The 17,379-nt window shown below is 38.2% G+C and overlaps 1 protein-coding gene across 1 annotated transcript in view; it reads right to left on the bottom strand.

The window, feature by feature from the left end:
- Nucleotides 1-17,379, bottom strand: part of UST (uronyl 2-sulfotransferase) — a 400,010-nt gene that overhangs the window by 149,823 nt on the left and 232,808 nt on the right. Inside the window, exon 4 of the mRNA XM_072643672.1 lies at nt 9,173-9,252. Within this exon, the coding sequence (XP_072499773.1) occupies nt 9,173-9,252 (80 nt within the window). The remainder of the gene's footprint in view (nt 1-9,172; nt 9,253-17,379) is intronic.

Below are 17,379 nucleotides of genomic sequence, written 5' to 3'. Positions count from 1 at the left end.
GTGATTGTAGTGGTCAAGATTGAAATAGCCAAAGGAGACTAACTAATAAGGAGGAACTAAAAAGATGAGTTTGAAGAATTCATGAATTTTAAAAACCAGCTCCTGAATAACAGAGCTGAATGCATCATATTTTTATACCACTTATTTAATGTCTTTCCAAAGTCTTTCTTTCAAGATAAAACTTCTACATTCCATGCTTTAAAAAAATAATTGAATTAGGCTTGATATGATGCCAGATACTTTAAGAGACTTGAAAGTAGAGAAAATTTACACATAAAAGGGTACATGTGTAGAAAGTGGATAAACATTCATTTTCAAACATTACTTCACCACAAAATATACTACAGCATACTATTAAAATAGCAAAAGACTAGAGACTAGACTACCAATTGTTGTGTTCATCCTTTGTTGCCGAAGAAGACCATGCAATCAGAGAAGTGATGACATGACTCGCACTTGACTGTTTTGAGTGAGGGAGGGCTGTGCGGGTCACCAGCCTCACTTCTCCAGAGCCATCTCAATCCATTGACCAGATATTCATCGGGATGACTGGAGATGGCCCAGGATGCAATGGGAGACGTTGGCCCCTTTAGGTCAAGGTCTATTTGCATATTGGTAGAAGGAATTTCTTAATTGTGAGTATTACTATGGTATCAGGAACGGGACTTGAACTTAGGTCTTCTTGACTTTAAGGCCAGCCGTCTACTTACGACACCATATTGCCTCTCTAATAACTATTTACCTACCTTAGACCTGTGATTTCATTGGTATTGGACACTCCTAGTGAGTGTTTATCTCCAACTGTCTGGCAGTTTATAGTTTCAGAATTCCCTGGGGCCACTGAGAGATTAAGTGACTTGCCCAGAGTCACAAAGGTAGGACGTGTTAAAGATGGGACTGAAACTCAGTTGTTTCTAACTCAAAGTTAGCTCTATCTACTACTTCATGCTGCATTATCTTAGGCTTTATGATTTAAAGTATGATATTTATAATGGGTCAATTTATAGTTCCTGCACTCTGACAGAGCAAAGTGAGAATCCTCATCTCAGGAGCAATGACAAGGGAGCCACCAGTTAACAAACATTGATTTAGTGCTTGCTATGTGCCATGTACTGTGCTAAGCACCAGGAATATACGCAAAAAGAAAGACCATCATTGTCATCAAGGAGCACATATTATATTTTAATGGGGAAAGGTTAACACCTAAAATGAAGGTGCAAAGGTAGAGCTGGTATTCTATGTGGGAAGTGAAGAGATGGTTGGCCTGGGTGCCTACTGTAAATGAAAGTCTTGGGAGATGCCATTCAATCAGAGGTGGGAGCAAAGGGTACTTTGGAGGTGTGAATTCCTGGGCTGACTTGATCTCCCAGGATGAAGAGTTTTCTAGGGAATGAGAAATGAAGGTAGCTATTCTTTATAGTTTATTGACGATAAGGCTCAATTCTGGCTCAGGTGTATAATATATTGTTCTCCTCTCTAAGGCTCTTCTATGTCTACATCATATTAGAACTATATTCAGCTCTTAATCATTGAGAAGAGGCAGGGATGACACAAAAGAACATAAATACTGTTTCTATTTTGCTTCAGAATATAACCAGAAATACAGCCACATTCACTTGATGCCCAATTTATTTTTGTTATTTGTGTTCTAGGATTTAACCTGGTTATTGCAGATAATTTATAAATCTAGTAATTTATTATTTGAAATATTCCAGAGGCACAGGTGGTGAAAGATGAGGAGGTTGATTTGTGCAGGATTAACTAGTGGGACTTATTAGTAAAGATAAAGTGAGCAGGATGAATTAATCATGACAGCAGGAGAAGAGAAAGTCATAAGGGAACCCAGAGAGATAATCTAAAGCAGGAGTTCCTAACTTGTTTGTGTTGTGGACCCCTTTTTTGGGTGAAGTCTATGGACTCTTCCTCAGAATAATATTTTAAAATGTAGAAAATAAAATATCCACAATTGTGAAGAGAATAAATTACACTGAAAAAAGGCATATTTTCTCCATTCATATTCAAGAAGTCCCTGGAATCTATGCATTAACCCCTCAAGAATATATGGACCCCAAGTTAAGAATCCCTGCTTTACAAGATGTATCAATCAGTCAAAAATAAATCATTATTACAATGTACTTACTATTGCTAGGCATTCATTAGGTGGCAGGCACTGTGTTAGGCAATGAGAAAAGAGAATAATGAAAGTCTCTGCTCTTGGGGGAGTTTATAACCTACTAGGGGATTCACATGTACCAGTAACACGTAACATGCAGCTGAACAGGGGTGGGGCTGGTGCTCTGTGTGGGAAATGAAAAGGTGACCGGCCTGGATGCTCTCTGTAAATGAAGATACTGGGAGAGATTATCTACATATATATGTATGTATGTATATTGATTTCAATATATGTATATACGCATACATATATACATACGTACATATACATATTCTTCTCTTTCCTCATTCAGCTATCACCCTCATTTAGGCCTTTATTATCTATTGTCTAGAAAGAGCCTTCTAACTGATCTCTCCTCATTCTCTTGCCATTCCAGTCTGCCTTCCAGTCAACCTAGCTGCCAAAGTAATTTTTCCAAAGTACAGTTCTAAACATGTCACTCCATTGCTCCTGGAGCTCCGGTGGATTCCTATCACTTTTAGGATGAAATATAATGTCCTCTGGCACTTAGAGCTCTTTATAACCTGTCTCTTTTCTACTTTTCTAGCCTTTTTACATCTTACTCCCTCTTCCACATACTTGGTTGTTTAGACATTCTTCTCATTGTTCAGTTGTGTCCAAATCTTCATGACCCCATTTGGGGTTTCCTTGGCAAAGATGCTGGAGCAGTTTGTCACTTCTTTCTCCAGCTCATTTTATAGATAAGGAAACTGAGGCAAAACACGGTTAAGCGACTTGCCCAGGGTCATACAGCTGCCAAGTGTCTGAGGCCAAATTTGAACTCAGATCCTCCTGACTCCAGACCTGGTGTACTATCCACCGCACTACCTCACTGCTTCCCACTACCCCACACTCCCCACATGCTCTACAATCCAGCTCTACTGGCCAATTTGCTCCATCTCTCATCTCAGTAACACCTGGAGTGCTCTGCTTTCTGGCTTCCTGAAACACTCAGCTGAAATCCCACCTTCTGCAGGAAGCTGCCCCCGCCTCCTTATTGTGACTACGTTCCCCTTTCACACCATCTAGTCTGCGTCTCACATGTACCTAGTTATTTACAGGCTCTTTCCTCCATGACACTAGACATGCTGTTCAGTAGGGACTGAGGTTTTCCTTTCTATGTACCTCCAATGTTTAGCATATTGCGTGCTATGTTCCCAAGCAATTAATAAACGCTTGTTGACTAAGTAACACACATATAGTACATACAGAACAAGAGCAAAATAAATACAACATAACTGAGGGAAGTGTGGGCAGCTAGGCGTCACAGTGGAGAGTGCTGGGCTTGGAGTCAGGAAGACTCCTTCCTGAGTTCAAATCTGGCCTCAGACACTTACTAGCTGTGTGACCCTGGACAAGTCACTTAACCCTGTTTGCCTCAGTTTCCTCATCTGTAAAATGATCTGGAGAAGGAAATGGTGAACTGCTCCAGTATCTTTGCCAAGGGGTCATGAAGTATAGGACATGACTTAACAACAGATTGAGAAAGATAGGGCACTAGCAGTTTGAGGTTTAGGAAAACCTTCATGTTGACTGTGGTGTTTCTAAAGAGTTTTGAATGATCGTATGAGATGGAGAAGAAGAAATTCTAGGCATGGGAAGACAGTTGGTGAAGGTACAGGGTTCCAAATGTGAAGACCGGCAAGAAAGTCAATTTGGCAACAGCGTAGAGTACAAACTACATATGCATAACCTATATTGAATTGCTTGTCTTCTCAATGAGGGTGGATGGGGAGGGATGAAGGGAGAGAATCTGGAACCCAAAGTTTGAAAAACAAATGTCAAAAATTGTTTTTACATCCAGTTGGGAAATAATATGTACAGGCAATGGGGTATAGAAATCTATCTTGCCCTACAAGAAAGCGAGGGGGATGAAGACAGATGGAGTGAGGTGATAGAGGGGTAGACAGACTGGGGGAAGGGGTAATCAGAATGCAAGCTGTCTTGGGGGAGGGAGGAGGGGAGAGATGGGGAGAAAATTTGGAACTCAAAATCTTGTGGAAATGAATGTTGACTAAAATAAATTAATTTTTTAAAAAAGACTGTAGAATATAGGAAGATGAGTAATGTTTAATAAGTCTGGAGAAGTTGGTTGGGGCCTAGTTGTGGAGGGCTTTAAAAGCCAAACAAAGGAGTTTATATTATACACAAAGCAATAAGGAGACACTAGATTTTATTTAGTGAGGAATGACAGTCCAACCTATGCTTACGGGAAGTCACTTTGGTTGTTATGTGGATGATGAATTGGAATATCGAGGCATTTAAGGCAAAGGGACCAATTAGGGGGCAACTGTCTCTGGAGGGGAAAGAGGTAGAGATTTCGCAACTGTTGATATCAGGGGGGAAAGGCCAAAGACATTCTGGTATTCGTTAGCTACAGTACCAGACCCCATAGGTAATGAAGTATATGTAAGCAAATTTCCTAATTATGAATACGGATTCTAAGAAAGCAACAGCCAAGAGTAGAGCATGAAATATGACTTAGAAGTACCAAGAGGTATTTGAAGCTAGTAGCTAGGCCAAGTATAGGCCTCTAGTCTTTAATGGTCCTACTTGTATCTGTCACTTAAGATCTGTTAATAAGCCAGGAGCCAGGGACAGACCCCCTAAGGGACAAAAAGTCAGAATCAGGCAAAAATAGAATTTTCAAATAGATTTTGTGTTGGGAACAGCATGAAGATGCCAGACTTGGAGAAGGAAGCCTAGCCTCCTTGTATCTGACCACATAGCCTCCAGACAGGAAAGGCCCCACATGGTAATTTGGGTCAGGAGGAAGAGGATGTAGATTCACAACAACGTAGAGAGTCTCTTAAAATCTAACTAGCTAGGGAGTTTGCTTCAGATAGACAAAGACAGAGAAGACAGGTCTATGTAAGAAGAAAAAGGGAACTTGAGGTGGTGATAATTGGAGCAGTAGAGAGGATGAGGACATAGCTGGCTACTTTCCAAATATGTTAGGAAGTCTTAAACCCAGATAGAAAGATCTTAGGTGGTCAGATTGGGAAGGATCCCCCTCATTCGGGAACTCAGGAGACAAAGACGTCACTTTTCTAAGTTCATGGCCACAGAGTGAAGGATGATGGGAAGCTTTCTAATTCCTTGCAAGGAAGAAATCTAGGAGGATTGATTTGGTCATAGTATGTTTTCTTCTTGTCAGAGGGTCAGTTCTCCCTTACTTTTTTTTCAGGGTCAAAGAAACAGATTCTGGAAGGACTGGGCTACCTAACAACCCAGCCAAACTGAATTTATTAGCTAGAAATCCAGCTTTGACAAGAGTGGGTTGGACTGACTCAGGAAAGAAACCGGGAAGAAAAGATGCCAGTCAGGCAAGAGAGGGGGCATTGAAGATGGAGGCCTGGTTTCTGGCACATTTTGCATGTAGGATCAGGATTAACTGATGAGAACTCTTTTAACTTGGAAATTTTCCCTTCCTTGGTTATTTTAATCCCTTGTATGTTTCCTTATAGTGCTTAGTAATAAGACCTTCACAAAAAAATCTAAAGAAGGATTGTGAGTTGTTTCCAGAGAACAGAACAAGGAAGAAAGCAAAAAGGCCTATACCCTTTCCAACAAGGTTACCCTGGGTAGCTAAACTTAGTGTGAAGAAGAAAGTAGAGTTACCAGTACAAGACCTTGGGCTTGCTGGTGGAAAAAATAGGGTTTTGGAGGACAGTAGGACCTTGGTGCCACATTTGTGAAACATCAATGATCACCAGAAATGTGTGTGTATACATGTATACGTGTGTGTGTGGGGGTAAGTAGTCTAGGCTAGTGTAGAGTCAATTAAAAGCTGAAGTCAATATGTTTATGGACAGTTACAATGCAAATTGTACCTTGGAGAGATTTTGTGGTTCAAGCCTTCAGGGGACCTATTCCCTCTCCAAGGGGACAATGTCATTCCTAGGGAATCTTTGCTCATCTCTGAGAAAGAAGACCTTGTTTATTTGTTTATTGTTTTTCAGTTCCAACAAAAAAAGAAGTGGCAAGAATTCCAGGACCAAAGGGTCCCACGATGTCTAGGGAAGTTCCCTAGTAGTCGAATCCTGTTTTAGCTCCCCAAGATCAACATTACTCAGAAGAAGACTATTTTGATCAATCTTGTTTTCAAGTTACTGATAGTGCTTATAGCATTGCAGATGAATTTTCTGCTTTGTTGATATTGATTACTTTGTATTTGGCTAGCATCATGGTTTCAAATTCCTTTGAATCTCAAATGCTTGACAGCCTCTCTGCTCCAGGAAAATAAAAAAAAAAAGCAGTTCTGTATAGACTAGTGGTCTTGTTGTCTTCTCCATTAGAATGGAAGTTCTTTGAGGGCTGGGAATGCTTTCACCTTTTTTCTATCCCTAGCACTTAGCACAGTGCCTAGGCACATAGTAAGAACTTATTAATGTTTGTTGGTTGATTGCTTGAATTCTTAGCAGCATAATATGATGCACATGAAAGTGTTTTGAGTTTTTTTTAAATTTAAAGCATTGTACAAATATAAAGCATTATTGTTCCATCACCTCTGAGTTATAGAATCAGAATCTTAGAGGTGGACTTGAATTAGACCTATCTCCTCTATGAAGCATATATTACCCCTCTAATATGCCCAGCTAATGGTTAACAACAACAACAACTACTACTACCACTACCACTCCTCCTCCTCCTCCTCCTCCTCCTCCTCCTCCTCCTCCTCCTACTTAGCTGGCATTTACATGACACTCTTAGTTTTATGAAGCAATGTTATCTCATTCAATCTTCATAACTTTCAGAGGTAGGTGCATTATTAGATATCCCCATTTTACAGGTGAGGACACTGAGACTGAAAAGCTAAGTGTCTTGATACAGCTTTGTTGTTGTTGTTCAGTCATTTAGACAAGTCTGTCTCTGTAGCCTTGTGGACCACAGCACACTATATACAGTATGTGGGGTTTTCTTCGCAAAGATACTGGAGTAGTTTGCCATTTCTTCCTCCAAACAGAGGTTAAGTGACTTGCCCAAGATTACACAGCTATTAAATATGTGAGGCAGGGCTTGAACCCAGGTCTTCCTGATTTTAGGTCTAACTCTCCACTATACTACTTTCTAGCTTCCGTTTGAATATCTTTGTGACGAGGAACTCATTACAATGAGACAGCCCATTCTATTTTCTGACAAGTCAATGTCTGGAAGTTCTTTACTCGCTGGGCAGAAATTTAATGAACTATAGAAATCCACATGGAAACTAAGGAATACCAGGGACTTAGAGGAAATCAATGACAGCAACTTTTGTTATAAACCAGTATTTCATAATGAAATCATTTCCTTCTTTATGTTTTTTTAAAAGTGATTTCCATCTGTTGGATATTTTTATAAAGTAGGGATCACTTTACTAAGTTATCTTGTACCTTCTCTTCTTTAGACTATATTTCACCATCCCTCTAACTCTTCCTCAGAATATCTGCTTTCCATTCTCTCCATGTCTGTGGCTTGTTCAGCACCCTCTCCTATTTCTGTACATCCTTTTAAAAGTTTGATGATCCAAATCTGGACGTGCTAATGCAACAAAAATCTGACAAATGTTTATCAGCAAGGTTACCTGCTGGCCTTTTCCATCCTACTTGTTTGGCTATGTCCCTGCATCACAAAGACAAGCTCAGGGGATCTGAAACTTAAAAGGAATCAGAGGAAGAATAGGGACCATTTCCTCCAGTCCACTCATTCTATGAGTGAGGAAACTGAGGCAAAGAGAGCTCCAAGTTTGAAGATCTATTTATAGCTGGAGATTCATCAAGTCCAATAACATTTAAACATATATGAACTATAAATGAGTATAAAAAGGTGAAGCTTATGAAAAGAAAAACAAATGAAATTGCTGAGAACAACTGCAGTTCAAATCATAAGGGAGAACTTTAAGATTCAAAACAAAACAAGAAAAAACAATTAAAAAAATTCCTATTTGCAATATAAATTGTAGCCTTGTGTCTTACCTGAAGTGGAAACTACAAATTGGAAATCATCTTCATGTTTCTGCTAATGAAAAAGAATACTGAGCAACAAGGCTATTTTAGAAGACAATTGAACATATTTCTGGTAGGGGTATTTTAAGAAGCAGGCTGCTGCTCAGATTTGTTAAATAAAATCACTGCAGGTTCCTCTCCTCTTTTCTCCTACTATACTTTCACAGGGGCAGAAAAGGAGGGTGATTCTGCTGCCATGGTTACTGAGACTAACCACCTGAAGTCTCTTTGCCAAGAGATGGAACATTCTCTATCCAGCTTTAGAGCTAGTATTGCTCCAATCACCAAGTTGTTTCCAGGGTCCTGGTGAAGGTGTCCTTGGATCTTTGTTTTTCAGTCATTTCAGTGGTGTCTGACTCTGTGACCCCATTTGGACTTTTCTTGGCAAAGGTACTGGAGTGGTTTGCCATTTCCTTCTCCAACTCATTTTACAGATGAGGAAACTGAGACAAACAGGATTAAGTGACTTGTCCAGGGTCACATAGCTAGCAAGTGTCTGAGGTTGGATATGAACTCAGGAAGATGAGTCTTCTTGACTTCAGGCCCAGCACTCTATCTGCTTTGCTACCTAGCAACCCAGATTCTTAAGAGCATACATTTAGAGATGGAGAGGACCTTAGAGACAATATATTCTAATTTCATCATTTAACAGATGAGGAAATGATGCACAGAAAGGTTAAATTTAAGGGGATATCTGAGTGACAGGGGTAGGAATAGAACCCAAATTCATGGATTCCAGATCTAGAGCACTTTTCCACCAAACTGTAGAAAATTACTAAGTACAAATTCATTGTCAAAATATTCATTCATCTGATAACATCAACCCTTGTTGACCCTAGATCTCATTATTATTTGTTCTAGCACCACACTGAATTATTATTGAGAATTAGCTTCTAAAGAGAAATAAAAACACTTTGAGAGTGAAGTTTGATTTAAAAAGAATTGTTCATAAGCTGTAGACCTGGGTATGCCAAAAAAAGAAGTAAGAGAACCAGCAAACTGGGAAATATGTTACCTGGAGAAGTTGAGAAAATGAACATGACGAGTGAATAAATAGGGCTGTTCCGCAGTACTTATATTTTTAATCAATTCCATCTGAAAAAAAAAAGAAAAAGAAAAGAGGTTTTAAATAGAATGAAATTAACCAAGCCAAAGAGTGTTATTTGTTTGGCATCCTTTTTTGCACACTCTTACCTCTTGGACCAAGTCAGCAGTTTTATATTTTAAGAAACATTAGCAAATTTGAAATAGGCTTGCTACAGTATTTAGCATATTATTCTAAGAGTTTATGATCCTGTGTCTAATTCAGTCAACTGCTACCATGCAAACAATGTGACAGATTAATTGATTGGAATGAGCTTAATAAACATGTTGTACTAAAACATAAATGAAGACAGAACCTTGTTCTCCCAGTTAAACCTAAATCTAGACAAGATGTTAATCATGACTTTACTCTTCTATAAAGATAAGTTATGGAGATTTGCAAAAACATTCGAAGGTAGTTATCTCTGGATATTTAAAACACGCAAATAAAACCATGTGATTCTTTGTGATTTTCTATTTGCTCTGACCATTTATAGAGAAAATGTTTTATAAGTGCATACAAACTCCCAAACCTCTTGAGGTTAACCAGGCTATGTCTTATCTGGTCTGCTCTAAATTGCAAATCGTGCTGGTCTTAGTGGGTGGCCGCTGAATGATTTAAACTTTATTCTTCATAACAGCAAATAACAAAGTGGAAAGGTATTTCATGAGAGTGTAAATCTCTAACTTTTACAGTCTTCTGGAACATGTCAGGGTCCAGAAAGTGCTAAGTGAAATCTGTAAAAAATTCCAGGCATTCTTTTTATTCTCTGCCTTCTGCCTTCTGCTTTCCTTGTATTTTTTCAATTGACCTCATAAAAAACATACAAACTACATTTTTTTTAGAAAGGAAAAAAATCTGTCACTGACAAATTTGAAGGGCAACAGAATTACATTAATGTATTCAGTGTTTAATAACATCTTAGAAGTTGGGGTACGAATTTATAAAGAAATGATAAAAATGTGAAGAAGCTATAATATCTGTTTTCCTTGAACATCCCATTTAACAATTTTTAAGTTGCAGATCCTCTAACTCACATGTCACTGTACTGACCTTATATATTTGTTTGGGTTGATAATGGTTGTTTGAGTAAATATTTATAACAGGGGACCAGCCAAGACCTCCTAGCCCTACTTGTCCATTAGTAAAGGACAAGAACATGTAGCAAGCAGGAAGATTCAGGACATATATATTCAGCCCTCTTAACCCTATTGGCTAAAATCATGATCATGTAAATTACACTGAACTTTCATCATAAAACATTTGCTATGTGCCTCTCTTAGTTTGCAATTGGTTGCAGGCAGACTAACTTTCTTGTCTGGGCAAAAGGTATTGAATCACAGAAAGAAACCCAAACTATTGCCTGCCTTATATTTCATATTCCCTATATCCTTCAACTATTCTTAAACTCTCAAAGCTTTGGTTTTACCCTTTGTTTTTCTTGGATACTGAAAGAGTCCTGACAAAAATGATAATTATTTGGGGTTTTGGATCCTGATATTTAATTACATTGGGGTAGGCAACTCCAGGTGCATATTGGTAACTGTTCTGTAACTTCAACCAGATGTTGAAAATAGAGATCTATTTCTAATGCTTATATTTATTGCATTATTTTATAGGAATTTGGCATTTATTTTATATTTTGATGGATAGTTTTTGACAGAGTCAGTATATCTCAACATCTGGATTTGAATCCATGTTCCTGATTCCATTCATTATGCTGCACTGCCTCTTCAAAGTGTATCATATATGATTTATCTCTGAGAATTTCAACACAGAAAAATAGCTCTTTACTTTTTGGAGAGAGATACATGTGTGAAGCTCTAATAGATTCTAAATTATTCTTACCCAAAATGTTTATTATCTATATATTATCCAAATATTAGAAAGGTTTCCATCAACAAATAAAAGTAATCACATTTGAGTTTCAGATGCAGGTGACAGATGAGAAGTTCAAAATAAAGTTGCTACAGGCATGTGGTAGAGTGAAGTGAAAAAAAAACAACAACCCAGAAGAAAAATTGTTTCTTTGATCATTTTCAACATCATTTACTATCTTCTGCAAACAAATGTCACAGTACAAAGCTTGTTGGAAGAACAGTAGTGGTTGGATTTGTAGAATAGTGTCATAATGTTCATAAAACTGTCTTCATCCAAAGAGAAATGGATTTGAGTTGGCAATGTACAGCTCTCACCAGCTGAATCTCTAAATTGAGTACAAAGGAGAGATCTATTTCTAATACCCATTTTTATTGTAGCATTTCAGAAGAATGAAAGAATTTTAGGCATCATGTATTTTGACTTTGACACATGAAATGCACTTTAGAATTGCACTATTAAATAATAACATCTTTATGGTGCTGATTGAATTGAAAATGGCCATACACATCATATTCTGAATACATTTAGTTTCCCTTCAGGTTCCCTGTGCCAGGCTGTCTCCTCTTCAGACAATCTCTCTGAGCTGCAGATGCCACTCACCTAGGCTGCTTCTCCTATTCTCCTCCTCCCTGGTTCCAGTTTTTAGTGGGACTTACTCCTCCTGAAAACAGAAGGCAACCTCCAGCAATGGCTGCATTTCCCACAGGAACCAAACCGCCACTGGTCCCATCTCTATGCCCTCATTGATTAAACATAATCCTCTGTCCCCTTTCCTTGAGCTTATAGTTTAGCCATTTAATTAAAGCAGTTTTTACTATTCTAGTATAAAATGTGAACTGTGCTTGGAAAATGGCAATCAGAGAGAGAATAAAATGCTTTTGAATGTCTCAGCCTTTACACAGGATTTGAACTCAGTCTTCCTGAGTTTCAAGTCTGTCTCTCCTATCTATTTTGCCTCTTTCCTGTAGTTCATGATACTGTACTTGTAATTAAAAGACCAAAATTCAAATTGAAGTTCTTCTACTAACTAGTCTTGTGATCTTTGGGGGGTTTGGTTCTTTCTCCTAAAAATGAGGAGAATATTATCTGCACTACTCACCTTACAGCATTGTGGTAAGGATCAAATGAGACAATTTGTGTAAAGTAATTTGTAAAGCTAGAAAATGATTTTTAGCAATCGTTACCACAAATACAAGTTGAAGTTGTCACACACCCTTAGCCCAGGTGAAAATTAGAGAAGGGATTTAAGTTTTTCTCCCAAAACAACATCAAAAGCTTTTCCCTCTGAAATATACTGATAATTGAGTCCATGGTGGTCCCTTGGAACTTGGATCTCCTGAACAGTAGCCTTAATTCTTTTTGTAATTTTGTTGGCACAACTAAAGATATCTACTGTCTCTAGTTTCATAAAGAAGCCATCATCTTAAGAAAAAGGGAGCCATCATCTTGCTTTTATGGTCTCCAAGAAAGTATGAGTTTTTTTTGGTGGGGGGGAAGGGTTGTTTGTTTTACCATTTCCATGAACTATTAGACTTGCTTTTAGTTGTTAATTAGTAAGTTATGAAGTTTTCAAAAACCATCATTTGAAGAACTTAGTTTTAAACTATTCATAATAAATAAGATACTGAAAGAATGGGAGGACACAATAGAAAGAAAATAGAAATTATAATTAATAGATATGATAGAGTTAAAACCATTATAATATAGTTGTATATCACCTATCATATTTAAACCTTATTAGAGACAGTTAATAAACATTTATTAAGCACCTACTATGTGTCAGGTACTGTGCTAAGCACTGGGAATGAAAATATGAAGAAAAAAAAATACCCCCTGCCCTCAAAGAGTTTATCATTTATTTCATGAAGACAACAAGGAAGCTGAAAAGGAGGGGGCAAGGATAGGTAGGAAGTGGGCTTGTGGTTTCTTTGATACACAGAAATATCTAAAGAGGAAATTCCCTCAATCAGTGTAGATCGGCATCTTCTCTGTATGTAAAGTATTCTAGAGACCAGAAGGTTAAATAATTTGCTTAGGGTCACACAGCTAGTAGATTACAAAGGTGGGATCTGAACACCAATCTATCTGGCTCTGAGGACATCTCTCTATCCATTATACCACACTGTCTCTCAAGTACTTCATAATATAGTTTTTAAAAAAGCTGTAATGTAGTTAAGTGGGAAGAAACAACAGGCCATTTCAAAGAAAATTTTAAGGGATTTCTGGTTGCCCGTGAAAGACACAGGATGATGCAATTTAGCTGAAGGAAGATGTCAAAGAAAAGAACATCTGAAATTGATCTGGAAAATGAGAAAAGAAAAAGGGTTGAAAGCAACTAGGATTTTACAATGAAAAAAATGACACTAATGTGATTTCTCATCTATTTCATGCCTTTACCTTCAGTCTCATAATTCAGTAGCTACATTTCTTCAACAGCCCTGTGGAATGTCTTGTATCCCCTGCATTCCCAGGGAGGACTATTTTGGGATTACTCCCAGAAATAATGACAACTGTCCTACTCTAGTCTGAATTCTTATCCCACATACAGGCAGCTTGGTGCCCTGTAATTCTGAAAAACAGCTTAGATGAAAAGAAGGGTACATTTTTAAGGACATCAAAGGCAAGTAAAGGGCAACTTTTAAGAGAGCTCAGAGTTGATCCTTCTACCACAGGAGGTTAAAAGAAAAGGTAGAGGCAGCTCAGAAGGCTTGGATTTAGGCTCTAACACTTTTTAATTATGAGTCTGACTCTAAATTCCACAGCCAGCATCTATGAAATTGGGGTGAAAATCGACATTACAAAAATAAGATGGAGATAAAGCCTATGATGAAGTGTTTTACAAATGTAGAATGTTACATACCTATGAGGGTTCCATTTCCCACCTATAGTTAGTTAATCGGCCACTAGGTGGCGCAGTGAATTGGGTAAAGCTCCAGTACTGAGGCTTTCTTTTCAGATTGTGATAAACTTTGAGTCAGCAAGAGAATCACTTTCACAGTGATGAAGAGAAGAAATAAAAGTTTCATCCTCTCATGCCTTGTTACTTTCTCTATCTTTCCTTCTATTCATACTACCAATCACAAAATCAAAGAACCCTGGAATTGGAGAGACCTCACAACCCTCTGGTTCAGCACATGCTTGAACAACCATCTCTTTTACAACTTCTACATTTTGCTTGAAGACCTCCAGTGATGCAGAACCCACTTTTCAAAGCATCCCGCTCTACTCTGCAAAAGTCCTATGTATACAAGGAGAGGATCGGGCTCTGCCATTCCCTAACTACATGACCATGAGCAAGTCATTAACTTCTTTGCATTACAATTATTCATCTATAAGAGGAAGGCATTGGAATATATTGTCATCGAGTTCCTTCTTCGGTCTAAAATGATGTAGGCCTCAAGCCTAAATTTGCTTCTTCACCTACTGCTATTAGTTCCTAAGATCATATTATCCTACTTTCTACCAGTAAACAGGTGCATTTAAGGTGTTTACCCAACACAATAGTTTATACTGATTTATTCACACCCTCTTGCCCAAGATCAAGGATATGAATTACTAACTACTGCCTGCAGCCATGCAAATAGAAAAAAAATGCTCATCTCTCTGGGCTGTCATGAAGAAAGTATTCTGCAAACCTTAAAGCATATATGAATTTGAGTTATTATGAATATCATTATTATTAGTATAATGAACTGGCTCATAAGAATTGAATCTGGTACTTCATTAGCATAGTAAACCAATCAGTTGAGCTAACTATAAAGTGTCACAGGTACAATTCAATTTCATTAGAACAGTAAGTCCTTTTTATGTTTTATTAAAAGTGTGTTTTTTAAGATCATAGAATCATAGATCTGGAAGCAGCAGTTACCTCAGAGGCTATCTAGCTAACCCTTTCATTTTACTGATTAGGAAACTGAGGCCTGAATGACTTGCTTAAGGCATAATCATCATAAGCATTTTTATATCGGTAACTTAATTCTCCTCTCTGAGACCAAACACAAATCAGATCCCTTTTTTCTGTGGAAGTCCTTAATCCTTAAAGACACTGGTATGTTCCTCCAAAGTCTTTTCCAGGTTAAACATAACTAGTACATTATATGGCAAGATTTTGAGGCTTGTCACCTCCTGGCTGCTTTCAAATGAGTGCTTTGCATTTGACGATGCCTGGTAGGGAGTTTTATGGACCTAAGACAATAATAACCAAGTGTTTGGAAGGTAAGACTGAGGACATTGTAGAAACCATCATAAAATTTTCTTTCCTTTTCATGCTGTGCTTTATTCCTGTCCTCAGGAGTGCTGAACAGATGTTTGATGCGATGGTCAACAAAAGAAAAATATTGACTTGTTCATTGTATTTTAAATTTAATAAAAATGTTATTTTTCTCTGAGTCTTTGGAACAAGTAAGAGAACCAAGTTCAGTCAGGCCTTTCACTCAAAGTATCTTATTTCTTCTAGACCCATTGGCAACCTAATCGCCTATTGTCTTGCTGTTACATCCCCCCTTGAACAACTTTTCCACTTCTCCATCACTAATCAAATTGTGGCCATCTTTCAAGATGCTGATAAGGATTAACTTCCTCCACACAGTGTTACAGCTGTCTGGATCCCGGAGGCCTTTCATAACCTACAACTATAACCTATACCTCATTTCTCAATAATTAACATAATTCCATACCCTTCCCTCTCAATGATTTTGAAACTTGTTTTCATTGTACAAATCCAGTTCCCCCATCTCCAGCTACCTCCTCTGATATTCCCCTCCCCCTCCATCCTGCCTTCTCATGATCCACTCTTAACCTATCTATCCCTTCCATTGTGCTCCCTGGAATGTCTATCCATTAGGTAGCTAACTTGCTTTTATCCTACACCTTTTCTCTTCTCACTTCTTCCATCTTGTTCTCACTAAGACCTGCCTCCCTCCTGATGACACAATTTTGCCCGTTACCCTTTCTAGCAGTGGTTACACTTTTCATTCATACTCTGACTCACAGGTTACAGTGGGTGAGTCAGAACATTTCTTGCTCCCTGTTGCTACTTTCATACCTTTGCAACCTCAGCAACGTTTACTCCCTTGAAATTCATTCAATACATATTTATCACCCAATCAGCGTGCTGGCAGGTGTTTTATAGTGACCTTTACTATCTCCTTCCTTGCACAGTGTATTTGTCTCCTCCCCAACTCACAGTAGGGGACTTCATAGACACTGATACTCCCCCAAACAATCCTAACTTCCCACTTCAACATATCCATTTTCCATGACCTACTCCACTACCCTACTTCAGCTACACAGAGAGATATTCATACCCTTAATCTTGCCAAGTACCAAGACTGGAGTCATGAGGATTTGAGTTAAAATCTACCCTCAGATACTGACTATGTGACTCTGGGCAAGTAATTTTATTTCCGTTTCTTCAACTGTAAAATAGGAATAATAACAGTATGTCCCTCCCAGAGTTATTGTGAGGATCAAATGAGATAATATTTGTTAAATGCTTAGCAAATGACCTGGCATTTAATAATTTCTTGTTTATCTCCTTTCTTTTGTTTTCTACATGTCTTCCTTCCCATCTTGAACCCTTGGTGAACCAGACCAATAATCTCTACTCTTAATCTCCAACCTCCCTTACTCTTGCCCTGGCAAACCTTAATCTTGGATAACTCCCAACATCTGCTGTCTTTGCTCCTATTCTCATGCTGCTGAACTGAGCTGGAGAAAATCATCAAACTGTGCTGATTGGGTCTACCTACCCAAGTTTATGTTATATAATCTCAACTAGGCTTGCACTGTGACAGAGTAATCCTTTTATACCTCCCTAAGTGATTCACTATCCCACTTACCAACGTACCTTCCCCTAAAGCTTTTCATCCTTCCTCAAACCTCCAAGGACTCCCCTTCTTCTCACTGTCTCAGCTGAAAATCTCATCTCATTTTTCACTGAAAAAAGCAGATGCCATTCATTAAAAAATTCTCCTTTCTCCTCTGCTTCTCATCTCACATCACTCAGAAGCCTTCCTCTTTCACCCTTTTCTCTTACAGATGTAGTCCTTCTCTTTACCTACGCAAACCCTCTACATGTATGAGTAATCTCATTTTATTCCATTTTCTCCAGCAGTCTACTTCCTCTATCATCCCCACTCTCTCACTAATTTTCCATTTCTCCATGACTACTGGTTGTGTCCTTACTGTCTACAAGAAAACACTCATGTTTCCTCTACTCTTGAAAAAACTCACTTGATTTACTCATTTCTGCTAGC

This window comes from Notamacropus eugenii, chromosome 2 (assembly GCF_028372415.1).
Source record: "Notamacropus eugenii isolate mMacEug1 chromosome 2, mMacEug1.pri_v2, whole genome shotgun sequence".
NCBI classification, from domain to species: Eukaryota; Metazoa; Chordata; class Mammalia; order Diprotodontia; family Macropodidae; genus Notamacropus; species Notamacropus eugenii.
This window is presented reverse-complemented; position numbering and strand designations above follow the sequence as displayed.